The 17585-nt window shown below is 43.9% G+C and overlaps 1 protein-coding gene across 7 annotated transcripts in view; it reads left to right on the top strand.

Moving 5' to 3' along the window:
* The first annotated feature begins 604 nt into the window (after positions 1-604).
* Positions 605-17585, top strand: part of Tm9sf4 (transmembrane 9 superfamily member 4) — a 40697-nt gene continuing 23716 nt past the window's right edge. The window contains exons 1-3 of one of the 7 annotated variants that reach the window (XM_050151000.1): positions 605-785; positions 14079-14192; positions 15923-16022. In XM_050151000.1, coding sequence (XP_050006957.1) covers positions 771-785; positions 14079-14192; positions 15923-16022 — 229 coding nt within the window. In that variant the 5' untranslated portion in view covers positions 605-770. Of the gene's footprint in view, positions 786-6496; positions 6530-9476; positions 9513-14075; positions 14193-15922; positions 16023-17585 lie in introns of those variants that run through there. The other 6 variants (XM_050150998.1, XM_050150999.1, XM_050150996.1 and 3 more) reach the window with 6 other exon arrangements.

Here is a 17585-nt window from a genome sequence, read left to right as displayed (position 1 = left end):
ATCAACTTTCTCAAACAACAACAAAAGACGTCTTCGCAAAAGATGCCGTTCCGCTTAGGTATTGCTGCTTTTCAGAGACTAATTTAACAGTGTATTGTTTGAGGGACCTACCATCTGCGGGAAGGAACGTACATGATCATATAACGACAATTATTTATCGAATACTTCTTATGTGCGATTGTATCCGTGAATACTCAACATAAATCAGTTATGAAAGTAATCTAGAAATCTGCCCCATTTTAGAGACGACAAAAAGCCAGGGTAAGGTGAAAGACTGTCCTACCTCATAGGGATTACAGCCGATTAGTATTAGAGGATATATAATAGTCAAGTAAATATCTAAACACATAATTACAAATTACTTGTAATCCAGCTGCTGTCAGAGAGGGTTTACCAAGCCTTCTGTCTCACAATTAAGGTCTCGGGTAACCCTAGCAACGGGTCTTTCTGCCAATAGTAAAGATGGCAGCCAGAGAGCGCGCCTGTTTCTACACACCCCAATTACCCACAATGCAAAAGGAGTGGGGGGGGGGAGCGCTGTCTGCCAGGAGTTAATATGGCTCCAATAGTTACATCGTATTCTTTCTTTACCTGCGCAGAGACCTCACTGTTAAGACAAGTTTTCCAAGGAGAAATTAAGTCTCCTTTACCTCCTCACTAGTGCGACTACAGAAGCAACTGAAGCGAAGCGACCCCCTTGTGGAGTTACAGTCTGTACCCACGGAAGCACCACTTCCGCTGACGTCATCACGGCGACACGTGGATCCAAGATGGCGGCGGCGATGGTGAGTGAAGGAGACTCCGGGAACCGGAGCTGGAGCAGGGCCCCCTGGATAGCCCAGGACCTTCCGGCACCCCATGCCTGGTCCCCAGCCTCCTTCAGAACCCCTGCTCGGGTTACCCTTCATTGGGTTGGCCCCTCACAAAATCCCTTTCGCCAGCATTGGCTTTCACCTAGGCTTGTCAGGGCCTGGAGTTTTAGGGGAGGTGCCGCTTGGAAAGAAGACCTCAAATAGTGTCTCCGCGGTTCTCATTTCGGCTTTCGTTCCCGCCCCCTTGTCACCCCTATTTCCCAATTTTCACCTCCTGGCCTTGTCTCATTCCGAGAATCCCCCGTTATCTCTACCTTCGCTCCTCCTCCTCACGTTCAGACCCAGCTCTCCCCATATCCCCATCATCTTGACCAGTCTGCGGATGCTGCCTCGCTTCGGACCACCTCTTAGCCCAAGCCCTGTCCTTAAATGCACCCACAGCTGTTCCCATAACGCAACCCGCTTGTTTGCTGCTCTACCAGGGCACCTCGTGCCCATCTTCCATCCCCAGGTCCTTTCCTCCTGCCTTCCTGTCAAAACTCGTTATCTCTCCTAAAGGGCTTTTATCCAATGGGCTCTTAAACTTCACCGTGCATGGAAATCTTAGGTTGTGGATGGGGAGGCATGTTAAAATGCAGTTTCCTGAGCTTCACCCCCAAAGAGTGCAGTTCCTTAGGGTTAGGCAGTGCTCAAGAATCTACACTTTCCCAAGCAGTCCTGTGATTTTAATGGAGGAGGAACCTGTACAGCTGTTTAAAAACACCTCCGGCCCTACCTGTCCGCATCCCCTTCCCATGCCCTACAGCTCCTTATAGATGAAGACTCGCTGTCACGAAGCTGACGACTTAAGGCTCTTTATGGGTGAGGTGACAGCTGTGTCTGGAGGGTGGGTCACAACTTGCTGGCTTCTATTATGGAACCACAGAATTGAATTTTGGAAGGACTGGCTTTTCTCTGAGAAATTCAGCTCAAATTCTGTTAGCCAAGGAATAAGAACCGAGGTGAAATTTCCTGGGTGGCCCTGTATATTCTTCCTCAGAAGATAAAATTTTATTTCATCCTGATAGTGAATGACAAGAAAGACCCCAAAGAACAAGCTTGTGACATTTGACTCCACCAAAGGAAAACTCTTGCTTAAGCTGTGTGCTGTTGGTTTTCTCTAAACAGGGCCAGGTTAATCAACTGACAAGATTCCCTGCTGTTAGCAAATTGCTAACTTAATTGTTTTTTAAAACAGTTTTCTTTTTTTATAAACCGAGAAGTCAGGTAAAAGATTTCATGGCTTGGGGGAGTGTAGCTCATTGGTAGATCCCTTGCTGAGCCTACACAAGAGCCAGGGTTTGTTCTCTGGCACTCACTGTTTTGGGGGAAAATGTTTCAAAGCTTTAGCTGGTTTCTGTGGCCTCAGGCTTCAGTCTGAATCAGTGAAGTGGGGACAAATCCTCAGGGTGGGTGGAAAGTTGAACCCGTTTTCTCCTTTGCCCCATTCAGAACAAGGCTGATGGGAAGACAGGAAGTCACTCCCTTTCTTGCCCATAGAGAGTTCAATAAAGTGATATTTATGGCACTACACTGGGAAGTTCCTGTCCTGTACAGAGTTTTAAGAGTTTATAAGTTAGCAATATGTGTTTCTAGTATGTATTTTATTTAATCAGCAAATATTTGAGAGCCCAGTCAGTGCATGGAACCAGGTGTATAGTTGTCAGAGGGTCAGAGTCCCATAGTTGTCAGAGGGTCAGGGTCCCACCCTTGTGGAGCTTCTTTCGTTTGCGGAAACCTGCAGTGAGGCAGACAGAGAAATGGTGAAAATGGAGAGTGTGCTGTATGCCGCGGCCAGATTTAAAGGCACATGAAAAGCTGCATATTTAGTGAGGAGACACAGGGCAAGTTTGTGCAGAGGTGTATGTGGAGTCACAGGTAGATGGGAATTTGGTCTGTGCCAAGCACGTTACTACACACAGAAGTCAGAACTGTCCCCACGCCTTCATACACGTAAGCTATTTTGCAACCATTTTGGGTGGGGCATATAGATCTATTTTGGGGTGGATCAGCTTTTGAGGCAAGTCATGCTGAGAGGAACTTAGCTAGTGAACTCGGTGGCTATGTGAACAGGCTGGGGCTTGAGGAAGCTGTTTGCTTTGAAAGTTAGAGTTGTAGATATTACAGTTCAAGGGCTTTCCCCCTCCCTCTTACTGTCATGAATGGCTCTTCCCCAATTGTACAGGTGCTGTCCAGGTCTGCTAAGCACAACAGTGTTTCCTGAATCTGCAGAGTAAGACTTCTGGCTATAGGGAAAGGAGGCTGGGAGTTTGTCTTCTGCCCTGGATTAGACCACCCTATAAAGTTACAGGATGGAATTCATCTGGCTGGGTCAGAATTGAGAAGCAGGCTCATATCCCATTACAGGAAGCTACTCTTAGGAATATTTTAATGGAACTTGGGAAATGCCCATTGAGTACATTCATAGGCATATAATATTCTATTTTCCTTATATACTGCCTGTCTCACACTGTATTAGCTCTTATTATAGTTTTATCTCTATGGATATGATTCATATAGCACAAAATCACCCCTTATTAAAAGATCTTTTTAAATTTTATGTGTTTGTCTGTGTGCATGTATGTGCACCGTGTGCATGCCTGGTGCCGGGGGAAACCAGAAGAGATGACTCGAACTGAGGCTCCAGATGGTTGTGAGCCACCTTGTGGGTTTAGGGAAGCAAAGCCAGATCCTCCGCGGGAGCAGTGAGTTTTTCTAACACTGAGCCTTTTTAAAGTTCACAGTTCGTGATGTCTGGCGTATTTAGAGGATCACTGTGTAATTCCAGAACATTTTCATCAACCTACAAAGAAGCATTCACATCACTCCCAGGCTTTGCTCCTCCTAGTCTCCAGCAGCCCCTGATTTCCTGTCTCTGAGGCTTTACCTTCCCTCATTTCATAGAAAGAGAATGTACAGTATGTGGTGTTTCTTACCTAACTGCTTTACTTTTCCATACACTTTCAAAGTTCATCCATGTTGTGGGTAACATTCCTAGTACTTTATTCTTTTTAAGTGGCTAAATGGTTGTGTTGTGTGGATAGACCACAGTCTCTCTATCCCTTAGCTGCTGGAATAATCCTGCTGTGAACTTTGTGTGCATCTTTCCATAGCGTGTTTCAGTGTTCATGCCTAGGAGTAGAGGTCCTGGGCCGGTTTATCCTAGTTTGAAGGCTTTTGTTCCACGTAGGGCAGAGTAATAAGCTGACTGACACCAGGTCTGAGCCAATAGAGGTGGTGCTGATGGGGCAGCTGGATGGAAGTGGAGCAGGAGGCAGGCAGCTCCTCTGACTCAGTTTCATGTGGTGGCAGCTGCTGTCTCCTTTGGGCTTTCAGAGCATCAGTCCACACTGGAGAAGGAGGCAAAAGCTTGGCTCATTGTAGTACAGGCTTTGATTTCATGTGTGGCCTGGCAAATGGATTTGGCTTTCTTGGTCTGTTTATGTAGATGTCATATGTGGCATTAAAACTTGAACTTCAGCTGGGGGTGGTAGTACATGCCATTAATCCCAGCACTGAGGAGGCAGAGGCAGGTGCATTTCTGTGAGTTCTGCCAACCTGGTCTACATAGGGAGTTCCAGGCGAGAAAGAGATCGCCTTTAAAAACACTGGACTTGATGGATTTCTAAGTTCAGGTGGAATGCTCTGCAGTGAGTGCTCACGTCAAAGCTGCTTTTGCTAGTGAACTGTGCAGTTGAATTTGTTTGTACCAATCACCGTTCTTGTGCTCCCTCCCCTCCAGGGTGTTGTGTTGGGGATATTTTCTGTCTGCTTCTTTGAGTTGCCTCACCTGGGACATATTCTGCATGAACCACTGTATCCTGGGAACTGAGTGTCTATACCAAGCCTTGGTTAATGTGTTTCTCCAAGCAGTCTCTTTTAAAGGAGGCCCTCAGCCCCCAGGAAATGCAGAGGAGATGGTATCTAGTTGCCTCTTGGTCTCTGTTTTACAACTTGAACAAAAGGTCTCCTTTGATCTTGGAATTAAAGAAGTGGGTAACAGAAAGTTGGGAGAAGGTTGAGTTTTGATCTCTGGGCACTGGCAGGGAGGTGGGAAGGACCCAGGATGAGCAGAGCCATCTGGCCACGGATGGTAGGGGCCACTGCCTTCTGCTGCTTTGATCCCTGAACCATTTGCTGTCACTATTGTTTCCCAGGAGTGGGGGACACCCAAGACTTTCTCAATTCCACCTCATTCCTCTTCATTGCTTCCTCTGTGCCGTCCAATATGTCCAGTACGATTTCTCACCCACATCCGCTGCCTTAAGCTGACAGAGCCTCCCAGGCGAGCTTCAGGTATAGGCTGGGTGTAAAAGCCGGGGGTAGAATTACTTTTGTGACTGGGCAAACTTCTTGCCTCTGGAAGCCTGTTATTTTTTTTCTTACTATTTTCATTGTGGTGAAATAGATGTAAATTTTGCACAAGTTCAGGACGTTCTCTATATTCAGTGTTACCGCAGCACCTCCTCCAGCCATCTCCAGAGCTTACCCACCGTCCCATACTGAATCTAGTCCCATAATTTGGAAGTGGGGATGAGACTCCTCAAAAGAATTATTGTAATAGTGATCTGAGTGCCTAGCACTTTGTAGCCAGCATCCCAGAGTTGAAGTGTTGTTGGCCTTCCTTGTCTGGGCCTCCTGTCTGCCGACCTGGGAGCTATTTTGTGAATGCCCCCGAGGGCAGGGAAGAGCAGTCATTTTACCTGGACTTCCTCCTTCCTGACAGGCCTCCCTAGCCCTCTCCACCTCCTCCAGAAGGTTTTTAGTCTTGCCTTGTTTCTGTTTAGCTGTCCTGTCTCTGTTCTGAAGTAAAGGCTGCATTTTTAGTTGCTAGTGGCTAATTTAGTTCTGAGTATTTTGTTATTTTCATGTAGCTGGGTGAGTTCTTTAGCTTCTTGGGGGTCTTGGTGAGTGATCTTTAGTTGTCGTTAGCCTCATTCACCCGTGGTTGAATTCTTAGGGAGCTTTAACTAATTAGATAATTGATTTCAGTTAACTGTTGGCAAACAATGCCTTGATAACCTCCCTACCCCCACCCCTGTGCCTCAGTTCCTTAATCTGGGGAGTAGTCCCTGACCTTAAAGTGGTGCTGCGGGCTGAGAGGAAGAACGAGATAGCCGGCTCCAGTGGGCCGTGAGAAAGGCGCTGCTGCGCCTGTTCAAGATTGGTCCCAGCTGTGTGGCTAGGTGATGCTATTTATAGGAGAAGCTGGAGAAGTAGAGAGCTCCAAAAAAGAAGAGGTTAACATCTGGTCACAGAAATGCTATTGGATGAACAATTTTCATTTCTAGGAGAAACTTCCTGTTTTCTTTGGGAGAGGCTAACTGTCCACAGCTTTCAAAAGGGCAAAATTGGCAGGCTGAATATTTTTTTTTCCTAGTACCCTTCCCTTAGGTTGCTATGGGTTGGGGGGGGGGGAGTTTGCCGGTTGCTTCTGAACATCCAGACCCCAAGAATTTAAAAAAAAAAAAAAAAAAAACAGGAGAAACAGATTCTTGGGTCCCTTGAGCTTTTCAACTTTCCAGGTCACTGGTACTTTTGCCAGCGGTGGAGTGTTAGATTACCTGCAGAGTTCTCAATTGCCATCATCTGGTTCCTGACAGGCTGCTCCTACAGTCTTGTGATGCTGTGGAATGGACTGAGACAAAAGTCAGGGCTAGATGGATGATGGTGCAGTGGTAAGAAGACTTGTTCTCGGTGGGTGCCATCCGTGATTCCAGTTCCTGCTCCAGGAGAGCCTGTGCCTTCTCTGACTTCAGGAACCAGGCATACATGTGGTGAACAGATACATATGCAGGCAAACACTCACTCGTAAAATCTAATAATAATTTTGACAAAAGACCAAAGAACAAGACAGAAATTTCCCAATATACAGGGATTCACCATCCTCTCAAGCTTTGGGACTCATAAACTGCTAAGTCTTCAAGCCTTCTTAAATCGGGCAACATCCTAATATTAGGACTTTTGACATTAGGATATGTAGCTCCTACCAGCATTTTGTGGAGTTTACAAGACTCTCCCAAGGTTAGAATTGCTGATTTAGTCATCACCTGAAAACCTGGTGATCAAATTTTCTGTTCTTAGACATTTCGTATGTCTCCCATTAGGTAATTTTACAGGCAGTGCATTTCCTTCCCTTAAAATAGAAATGTAAGCCAGGCAGTGCACACCTCTAACCCCAACACTCAGGAAGCAGAGGCAGGCAGATCTCTGTGAGTTCGAGCCCAGAGCAAATTCCAGGACAGCCAAGATTATACCGAGAAATGCAGTCTCAAAAAACAAAACAGAGAAAAAAAAAAAAGAAATATAAATATATTACTGGGAATGTTCCTCAGTTAGTAAAATGCTGACCTAGCAAGCATTAGGCTCTAGGTTCCATCTCTGTCCAGCACTGCACAATCTGGTCATAGTACTGCATACCTGTAATCTTAGCATCGGGATAATGAAGATAGGAGAACAGAAGTTCAAAATTTCCTGTCTGTATAGCAAGTTCAAGGTCGCATATGAGACTCGTCTTAGTTTTTTTAAAAAATTTGTATGTGTCATTGTGTATAATGCTGATCCATGTATATGGGAAAGTGTATATGAAAATATAAAAATATGGCACAGCACCAAAGCTACAGAGAAACCTTGTCTCGAAAAAAATAAAATTAAAAAAAATATGAAGAACCACATAATCAATATGTACAATTTTAATTTGTTAATTTTTTTTAAACCTGTATAAATTACTTGGCTTTGCAAGCTTGGCAACTTGAGTTCAGTCCCTAGAATCCAAGCAAAGATGGAAGAAGAAAACTGACTTTACAGTTGTCTTCTGACCTCTACACACCCTGTAGCATATAAGCACAGATGGCATGCACACCGCAGACACACAATAACAATAAAGGAAAAAATTGAAAAGCTGGATAAGTCACTTGGCATTTTTATAATACTTTATGCATATATAATTTTTACTTTTAAAACCTTATTATAGGTTGGTTGTGGTAGTATATGCCCTTAATCTTTGTACTGGGGTCGGGGGTGCAAAGGCAAGTGAATCTCTGAGTTTAAGACGAACCTGGTCTATGTAGGGAGTTCCAGGCCAGCCAATACTACATAGTAAAACCCTGTCTCAAAACAGTAAAAGCCCAGCTTGCTGTAATGATTCCAGCAAACAGCAGCTTAGATATTGTCACTTATCACCAAGCTTCACCAGATGTCATCACATTGCCACATCCTTTCACCTCCAGCTAGCTAGTTCCTTCAGGCATATTAATCTATACTTCATAGTACAAACCACTCTTGTGACCTTTAGCTTTGTAAACTTTTGCCCTTGTTACAGTGACAACAATGGTATAGGACTGTTCTGTTACCCCAAGTTTCCTCACATTGGTCAAGGGAGTGGTGCAATCAGGCCCTTGTTCCCACAGCCAAACCTCCACTAATCTGATTTCTGTCTCTGTAAATTTCCTTTGCTGGGCATTCCAGGGAAACGGAGTCGTGTGTTATTTAAATGTCTGCATCTGGCTTCTGTTACTTAGGATAGTGTTTTCTGGGTTATTCCTTCTTGTGGTGTTTATTGGTTGTTTTTTGTTTTTGCTCAGAGATGTAGTGTTTTTTCTGCTTTTGCTAACGATTAGACTTTTGAGTTGTTTTCCGTTTTCAACTATAGTAGTTTTCCCAGTCTGAGGTTGTGGGTGTTCCAAGCCCTCTGAGGAGATGCTTGGAATCCAGCTGGGATGGAACTCTGTGTTTTCACTATTTTGTGTACTAGGAATTGAACCTAGGGTATGTGCTAGGCAAATGCTATGCCCAGACCTCCTCTTTTGAGACAGAGTCTTATTAAGTTGTGCAAGCTGACTTTGAATTCACTCTGTAGCCAAGCAGGCCTTGAGTTTGGTGATTTCCTGCCTCGGCCTTTTAGATAACTAAATTATAGGCCTGTGCCCACTAGTTAACTGGGTGTTGCTGCCTCCTTGTGTTGTAAGAGCTTTTTATGCATCCTGAACCGGTCCCTTCTACCTACATCACTCACAAAGATTTTCCTGTCCATGGCCTAGAAGTGTACAATTTTTTATTTTTATGAAATTTATTAATTTAAATGGGTCATATTTTTGGTAGCATCTCTAAAACATCTTCATTTAACTTAAAGTCACAGTTTTTCTTCTAGGAATTTTAGTTTCAGCTTTTGTTTTTATCTGTTGTTCATTTTGAATTTGTTATTTTTGTGAATGGTCTAATGTTACTTATGAATATGGTTACCACATAGTTAAAGCTTTTGTTTCTCTTGCCAGTGTTTTGTAATTTTCAATAAATAAGCCCTTAAAATTCGTTTTCATGTACCTAGACATGGGTAGTGCTTGCCTGTATTCTGGCATCTGAAAGGCTGAAGCAGGACAAGTACCATGAGTTTGAGGCCAGCCCAGACTACATAGAGGCCACCCTGTCTCGAACCAAAACAAAATGCTATTTGTTTTCCCTTTTTTTTCTTTATTATCTGTAATGTTGTAGCTTGTGTTGACAATGCTTGGCAAGTGCTTTACCACTTCACTGCATTCAGCCCAAAGTCCTTTCTGATCTGTTCTTAGGGCTGGAGAGGTGTCAGCAGTGCAGAGCACTTGACTGCCCTTCAGAGGACCCGGGTTTGGCTTCCAGCACCACATGGTATACATACACTCATTTGTACGTGTATGCATATAATAAGTATTTTTAATATATATTCTTAAATGTTTTTCAGTACCAAGTAGAACCATGTTTTAATTTTATTTTTGAGTTGCTTATAGCCAATATATAGAAATACAATTATTTTTTATATATCAATCTGATAGTCTGTGCTTGTCCTCAGCTTGTTTAATTCTAGTTATTGTATAGATTTCTTAGAGTGTTCTAGATGCAAGATTATATGATCTATAAATAAAAGCATTTGTTACTTAATTTTTCAGTTTGGATGTGTTTAAATTTCAATTTTATTTCTTTCATGTGCTGGTTTATACCATAGAAGAATAGACATGGCAAGAATGTGTATCCTCTTTGGTTCCTGATCTTTTTTTTTTAAAGATTTATTTATTAATATGTACACAACATTCTGCCTCCATGTATGCCCACATGCCAGAGGAGGGTGCCAGATCTCATTACAGATGGTTGTCAGCCACCATGTGGTTGCTGGGAATTGAACTCAGGACCTCTGGAAGAGCAGCCAGTGCTCTTAACCACTGAGCCATCTCTCCAGCCCTGGTTCCTGATCTTAAGGGAACTTAGCATTTAGTTTTTCACCATTAAGTGTGATGATTGCCTGTGGGTTTTCATAGCTGCCCTTTGACTGGGGAAGTTCCTTTTTAGTTATGCTTTAAGTTGTTTTGATAACTGTTGAATTTTGTGAACTGCTTTTTCTGTTAGTTGTGATGCTGACTTTTTTTCCTGATGCTACCTCTGTGACATGCGGTAGTAACTGACGAGCGAGAAGGCCTTCCTTGCATTCTTGGGATAAGTCAAACACCACCACATTCTATAGGCCAGAATGACCTCAGCTCATTCTGTTCTGCCTCCAAACTGCTGGGGTTACAGGTCTAATTCACCATACCTAGCTGAGGTGGGTTTTGTGCTATTAATTGCAGAACACTTTCTTAAGGATATTTCCATCTGTGTTCATGCTAAAAATTTTTTGATAGTTTTTTCCTTTTTGATTACTTTGATTTTGGCATATACTTAAAAAAGGGGGGGGGCAGGGTCTCATTGTATATTCCTGGCTGGCCTCGAACTTGCTATGTGGACCAGAGGCCTCAAACTCACAGAGATCTACCTGCCTCTGTTTCTGGAGTGCTGGGATTAAAGATGTGCCACCAAACACACTGGTATGTGCTTTCACACATTTAAACAGGCAAGAATGGGCTATACATACATAAACAAGGATCATTTTTGTATACCTAAGAACTTGTGTTGGCAGTACTTGAGAGCAGCTCTATCTCTCACGCTGCTAATTCTCTGCTCAAAGATGATCCAGTTTATCTCCATCTAGCATACTCTTTGTTTTGTTCTGTTTAGAGACTGAGCTTACTTATTTATTCATGTGTACACATTTGCATTTATGTGAGTTCATGTACACAATGTGTTGTGTATGCAGATGCCCAAGACGCCAGAGGGCATTGGGATGCCTGGAACTTGAGATACAGGCTGTGTAAGCCTTCTGACATGGGTGCTAGGAACTGACCCCATGTCCTTTGCAAGAGCACTAAGTCTTATTAACCATTGAACATCTCTCTACTACCACGACTCCCTTTTTGGAGATGGGATTTTGCTATGTTGCTTAGAGGTTGGTCTTGAACTCGTAGGCTCAAGTAATCCTCTCGTCTCAGCAGCCTCCCGAGTAATTGGGATCGCAGGCCTGTGCCACAGTTTCCACCCCACCCCCGAGTTATGAAATGGGAATACAGGCTTATACCTTAGAAGAACCTAAAACTGTGCCTGGCACATATTGGCATTTAGTAAACATTAGTCATCAGCATCATACTTTTTTTTTTTTTTTTTTAGTTTTTCGAGACAGGGTTTCTCTGTGGCTTTGGAGCCTGTCCTGGAACTAGCTCTGTAGACCAGGCTGGTCTCGAACTCACAGAGATCCGCCTGCCTCTGCTTCCCGAGTGCTGGGATTAAAGGCGTGCGCCACCATCGCCCGGCAGCATCATACATTTTAATATATGATGCTGACCAGGCTATAGACCAGGCTGGCCTTGATCTTGGAGATCCACCTGCTTCTGCCTCCTGAGTGCTGGGATCAAAAGCGTGCACCACCATCAGCCTGCTCATCATCTTATATTAAAACTCACCTGCCTCAACAGAGCACACAAATTCCATCATCATATTTGGGTTGCAAGACCTGGGATAAGTTATTGTTTGAGGGAGGGGAGTGCGTTGAGATGGGATCTCACATAGCCCATGCTGGCCTAGAACTCACTGTGTAGCTGAGGATAACCTTAAACATCCATCTGTTCCTCCTACCTCTGTCTCCCAAGTGCTAGGATTAGATGCTGGAATCAAACCCAGGGCTCTCTCTGAGCATACTAGGCATGCACACTCCTTCTAGCCCACAGTCACAGCCTCCAAGTTAGTCCATCTCTCTGTCTCAGATTAACTGGAGATCCACAGCACAATGGTGCAGAAGTGGACAGGTAGCTGCTGTAAGAAAAGCAGTGAGGGAGAGGTGCTTAGCATAGCAGCTAGGTAAACAGTCGCCATGTCTGTGCAGTTCTGTGTTCTTCACAGGTGTTAATGACTCTGGTTCCTTGTTGCTTTCAAAAGTTGCTTTCCTGCTGGCGTGAGCATGAATCTCACTGTTTATTTTGGGATTTTGTTTGTTTGGGGGAGAAGGAAGGGCTTCATTGGTTTGAGACTTTGGAACCAAAGTGAATTGAAGTCTTCCCGGATTTACTTTTCATTCTTCTGCAACCTGAGGTCTCAAGGGAGCCTTCTGCTGCCCTGGGTAGTGTTCTCAGTTAGATCTAGAGATTCTGTTTCTGAAGGGAGGTAGAACTAAAGTAACTTCTTAGATTTAATTGGCCTGATAAATTTAGAAGATTTTAATCCTCTCTCCTTGCTTAGAGTCACTTATCAGATAAGGCTAAAAGTCCAGTGTCAGGCTTCTTAGGAGGAAATCCAGAACACGTTTTCTTTACATTAACAGGAACAGTGATCTTGGTGCCTTACGTGTGATACTAGCTACTTGGGACTGGAGAAATGGCGCAGTCACTAAAATGCTTGCCTTGCAAGCATGAGGACCCTGAATCAGGTTCCCAGCACCCACACAGAAAGTGAGCAGGCCCAGCCAGCACTGCATACCTGAGCTGGTCTAGCTTAATCCGTGAGCTTTAGGTTCAGTGAGAGATCATCTCTAAGAAAAGATGGGGAACAATTGAGAAGTCATCACACATATGTACACACATGTACATATCTGAAAAAAAGTTACTAAAAAAGAGTAGTTGGGACTAGAGAGATGGCTCAGCAGTTAAGAGATCTGTGGTTCATTTCCTAGCACCCACATGGCAGATTACAACTGTATGTAACTCTAGTTCCAGTGGTTCCAACACTCTCTTCTGGCCTCCACTGGCATCAGGCACACATGTGGTGCAAAGATGTATATACAGGCAAACACCCATATAATAGTAGTAGTGGTAGTGGTAGTAGTAGTAGTTTCAGCAAACATACTGAAAGTAGGACACTGACTCCCAGAGATTCAGATGATCCATAATCTGGATGAAGCTAGGTATTGTGGTTTAGTCCCAGCGCATAGGAAGCAGGCAGATCTCTCAAGTCCAGCCCTGTCGACATAATGAGTTCCAGGTCAGCCAGAGTTAATGCAGTGAGACCCAAATAAAAACAATGGTAATCATAATCTGGCATTGGTAGGACTGTTTGGTTTGGTTTTGTTCGGGGAAGAGGTTTGAGATAGAGTTTCTCTATATAGTCCTAGCTGTCCTGAACCTCGCTTTGTAGACCAGACTGGTTTTGAATTCACAAAGATTACCTGACTCTGCCTCTTGAATGCTAGGATTAAAGGCATGTGCTAACTTGTCCCCCACTCCTCAATCTCATGCAGTATAGGTTGGTCTGGAACTTGGCATCTTCCTGCCTCTAATTAGAATTGTGGGTGTACATTATCACACCTGGCTAACTGTATTTCTAAAGTGATGTAAATATATAATTGTATATAAAATGTTAGAAAAAACATAAACAGAAGAAGGGGGAAAAGCCTATCCATCCATATAGCATTCTGGTAAATGTCCTTCCTTGTATATTTTGATAGAGTTGCCATATCTTTCTTAACATGTCTAGAAACCGTCCAGAGCCTGGAGAGATGGTTCAGTGGGTAGGAGGGCTTGTGCTCTTCCAGAGGGCTTTAAAACTTTTAAAAAATCTTAGGAATAGAATTGCTGGGGATTCTAGGAAATCTAGCCAAGTTGCTATCTGCATATGCCCCAGTTTGAAGTCTGCCCACCATATCAGAGCACAGAGTGGCATTTTAATATCTCAGACTAGCAGTGGTGCCAAGTCTATTTTCCTTCCAGATAGTAATTGCTTGACCCATCTTGTCCCATTTCTGGAAGTGCAGAGTCTTGTTCCTTGAGACATTTTGGGAAGCAACTTTACAAGGGCCTCAGGCTTCCCAGAACAGAGGTGACACTGGCCAGTGCAAGCAGATTTGAAGATTCCCACTTAATCTGCCCTGTAGGAAAGTTCACTTCTCTCTCTCCTCAGCAGGTTTGGTGGCCAAGGTTCCTGCTGCTTCTCTGTCTCACATGTAAAACAAGCACCTTCTATGTCCCTGGAGTCGCACCAATCAACTTCCACCAAAACGACCCGGTAGAGATCAAGGTGAGTAAGAGCTTTGGCCATAGGAGCACCTGTGCCTACTAGAGGACTGTGTTGAGCTGTTTGTGTCCATCCTGGACTTATAGAGAACACGGACAGACAAGGGCCAGCTCCCCTGGGAAAAAGAGGGTTGACTCCATACTACGTGGCTGCCTACAGTTCTGCCTTTTCATTGTCCCCCTCTGCCTCTGGGTCTCTGTCTCCTCACTCTCACTTTTTCTGTGGTGTGTCATGTGCCACTGCACCCATCTGTGTGTTACTCTGCTTGCTTCCTGCTGTGACTTCTCTGCCTCCCTTTCTCATCTGCTCCATCATCTTTCATTGCCAGCTGTTCAGATGTCTGTGTTGTAAGAAGCTCTCTTCCTTACACCTTGCAGGAAAAACAAGAGTAACATTTCCTGAGGGTTATTACATGCTACGCATTGGGCTCTGCTTAGGTCAAGATGCCCCCAAGAACCTTCTGAGGGAAATTTTGGTTTACGGATTTTCTGTGTGTTTCACAGATAATGGAAACTAATGCACAAAGAAGTGAGCCCACTGGTCACATGCAGAGAAATGCAAACACTGACACCAAGTGAGAGTCACGATATGAGCACATGGCACCTAGTGGGGCACCTTGCCAACTCAGCTATGTTTCTAGATTGTCTCTGTCTCTATTCCTGCCTTCCTCTCTCTTTCCTTTCTTTTTACTCCTTCTTTCCTCTTTTCTTTCTTGGTTTTACTCTGTAACTTGAGTTCACTCTCTGCTGTCTCAGTTTTGAGTATATCATGGTTGATCAGTTTCCTATCGTAGAGGTTGTAAAGGGTTTCTATGTTTTTCCTCTTTGGTTGTTTGTTTAGCAGACATTAAATGAACATCTACTGTGCTGTGCTCATAAGTGGGAAAAACTGATTTTTAAAGACATAGGGGAGACCAGGGTGTGGTGACTGGTGGCTCACACTAGTGATGAGAGCACTGAGAATTGTGGATTCAAGGCCAGCCTGAGCTACAGAGAAAGACACTGTCACAAATAAAAAATAAAATAAAATAAAAATAAAACTGCTGGGCGGTAGTGGCTCACGCCTTGCCTTTAATCCCAGCACTCGGGAGGCAGAGGCAGGCGGATCTCTGTGAGTTCGAGGCCTGCCTGGTCTACAAAGGGAGTTCCAGGACAGGCTCCAAAGCTACAGAGAAACCCTGTCTCGAAAAACAAACAAACAAACAAACAAAAACCTTAATATACAATAATTGCAGAGAAAGTTGAAATGGAATGATGAGGAGTTCATTTAGATACAGTGGGTAGGGAAGGGCTCATGGGTTGAGACCTAGATAGGAGAAAGCATCAGATGAGCACAGAGGGGCTCAGAGAGGAATGGCAGGGGGAAAGCCTGAGGTAAGAGAGCTATAGGCTCAAGGAACTGAAAGGACAGGGCTACATGGGTTGCAAGTGAGGCACAGACCTCTTGGTTCTAAAACCTCCTGCAGAAGGGCACTCAAGTGACATCTCGTCCAAGAGCAGCCACATGTTTACGACTCAGTGAGTATTGGATCTCACTGTGGCTTTAAACTAGATCTGTGTGCTGTCTACAGCAAAATCCAGAATAGTGGGCTGTACAGGAGTGGCGTGCAGTGAGCTTGCCTATTGGGTGATAGTGCTAAGTGTGCTAAAGACATCTGAGTGCCAAGGAGTCTTCTTGGAACAGCCTTCTGTTTCTGGTGCATTGAAGAATAACAACTTCTCTCCTTCCTGCAGGCTGTGAAGCTTACCAGCTCTCGGACCCAACTTCCTTACGAGTATTACTCATTGCCTTTCTGCCAGCCCAACAAGATAACCTACAAGGCAGAGAATCTGGGTAAGCCTCTCGTACTGCTTCAGCCTGTCTCACAGGAACCTGGCATGGTTTTCATAGTAGCTGCCTTATCTAACACTTGCTATGTGCTAGACACTGTTGTATATATTTATGTACAACATTGTTTGTGTTAGCTCAGTGAGTCATAATGGCCCTGCAGAGGTAGTGATTTTGTGTCTGTTTGTAGACTGACTTGACTTTGATTATACTGTTAGGTAATAGCTAACCTGGGCTTTACTAGTTTTCAGAGTGAGAGCACTCAACTTCTAACCATAGCAGCTTTCCCTTGGTTTCTAGATAGCCCTTTCTTTTCTAGTGGCTTCTATTACTTGCTCTGCCCTAATCCTGTTTCTGGTGTGTATTGGTCAGAGATTGACGTTAGGTGTCTTCCTGGATTGCTCTTCACAGTATTTATTGGGACATGGTTTCTTTCTTGAACCTGAAGCTCACTGATTTGGTTAGACTGGCTGTCCAGGTTGCTCTGGGGATTCCTGTCTCTGTTACCTAGTGCTGGGATCACAGGCAGGTCAGCACATCCACCCAGTATTTATATGGGTACCAAGGAGCTGATCCCAAGCACTTTACCCATTGAACCATCTCCCTAGATCATTGCTGTACCTTTAATTAAAAGGTTGATGTAAATATCGTATTATATATGAAATTCTCAAAAAACGAAAGAATAGAAAAGTCTGGGCAGTAGTGATGCGCTCCTTTAATCCCAGCACTTGAGAGGCAAAAGCAGGTGGATCTCTGAGCTTGAGGCCAGCCTGGTCTACATAGTGAGTTCCAGGACAGCCAGGACTACACAGTGAAATCCTGTCTCAAAAAAAAAAAAAAAAAAAAAAAAAAAAAAAAAAAAAAAAAAAAAAAAAAAAAAAAAAAAAAAAAAAAAAAAAAAAAAAAAAACAAGCAAGCAAGCGAAAACATTGACATTCTTGCTAAGCCAAGCAAGACTTACTCAGAAAGTGTGTAAAATGCCCTGCACAGTGTCTGGCACAAGAGGTAAATAGCAGCCATGATTCTAGGTTAAATATTCTCCCACTGGCGGTACCTCTTCAGGACAGTTGCTTGTGCTTCCTCTCTTCCTGTCTCAGCTTTAAGTCCTAGAGAAGTAAGCAGACAGACACTCCTTGAACCTCAGAGGCCTCAGCAGATTTCCCTGTTATGTCTTAGCAAAGAGAAGGAACACACTTGTTCTCTAAAGCTTTGTTTTATTTATTCATGTGTGCTCATTGGTGTGAGTGTATGTGATGTGTATGTGAGAAAGTACACTTGGAGGCCAGAAGAGATGCCTCAGAGCTGGAGTTACAGGCGTTTTATGGTACACCTGGCTTATCATGTGGGTGCTGAGATGTGAAGTCCAGTTCTCAGGACTGTGCAGCAAGAGCTGTTTTCTGCATTTCTGCAGAGCCATCTCTTTGTTCCCTGGTTTTTTTTTTTTTTTTTTTTGAGATAAGATTTCTAACGTGGAATCGGCCATGTTGCCTATTGCCCAAACTGTCCTTAAACCTATGATCCTCCTGCTTTAACCTTTTGAGTGCTGGGATCTTACTTCCCCAGGGGCTG

This window comes from Alexandromys fortis, unplaced genomic scaffold (assembly GCF_014885135.2).
Source record: "Alexandromys fortis isolate MF-2015 unplaced genomic scaffold, M_Fortis_MF-2015_v1.1 scaffold_27, whole genome shotgun sequence".
NCBI lineage: Eukaryota > Metazoa > Chordata > Mammalia > Rodentia > Cricetidae > Alexandromys > Alexandromys fortis.
This window is presented reverse-complemented; position numbering and strand designations above follow the sequence as displayed.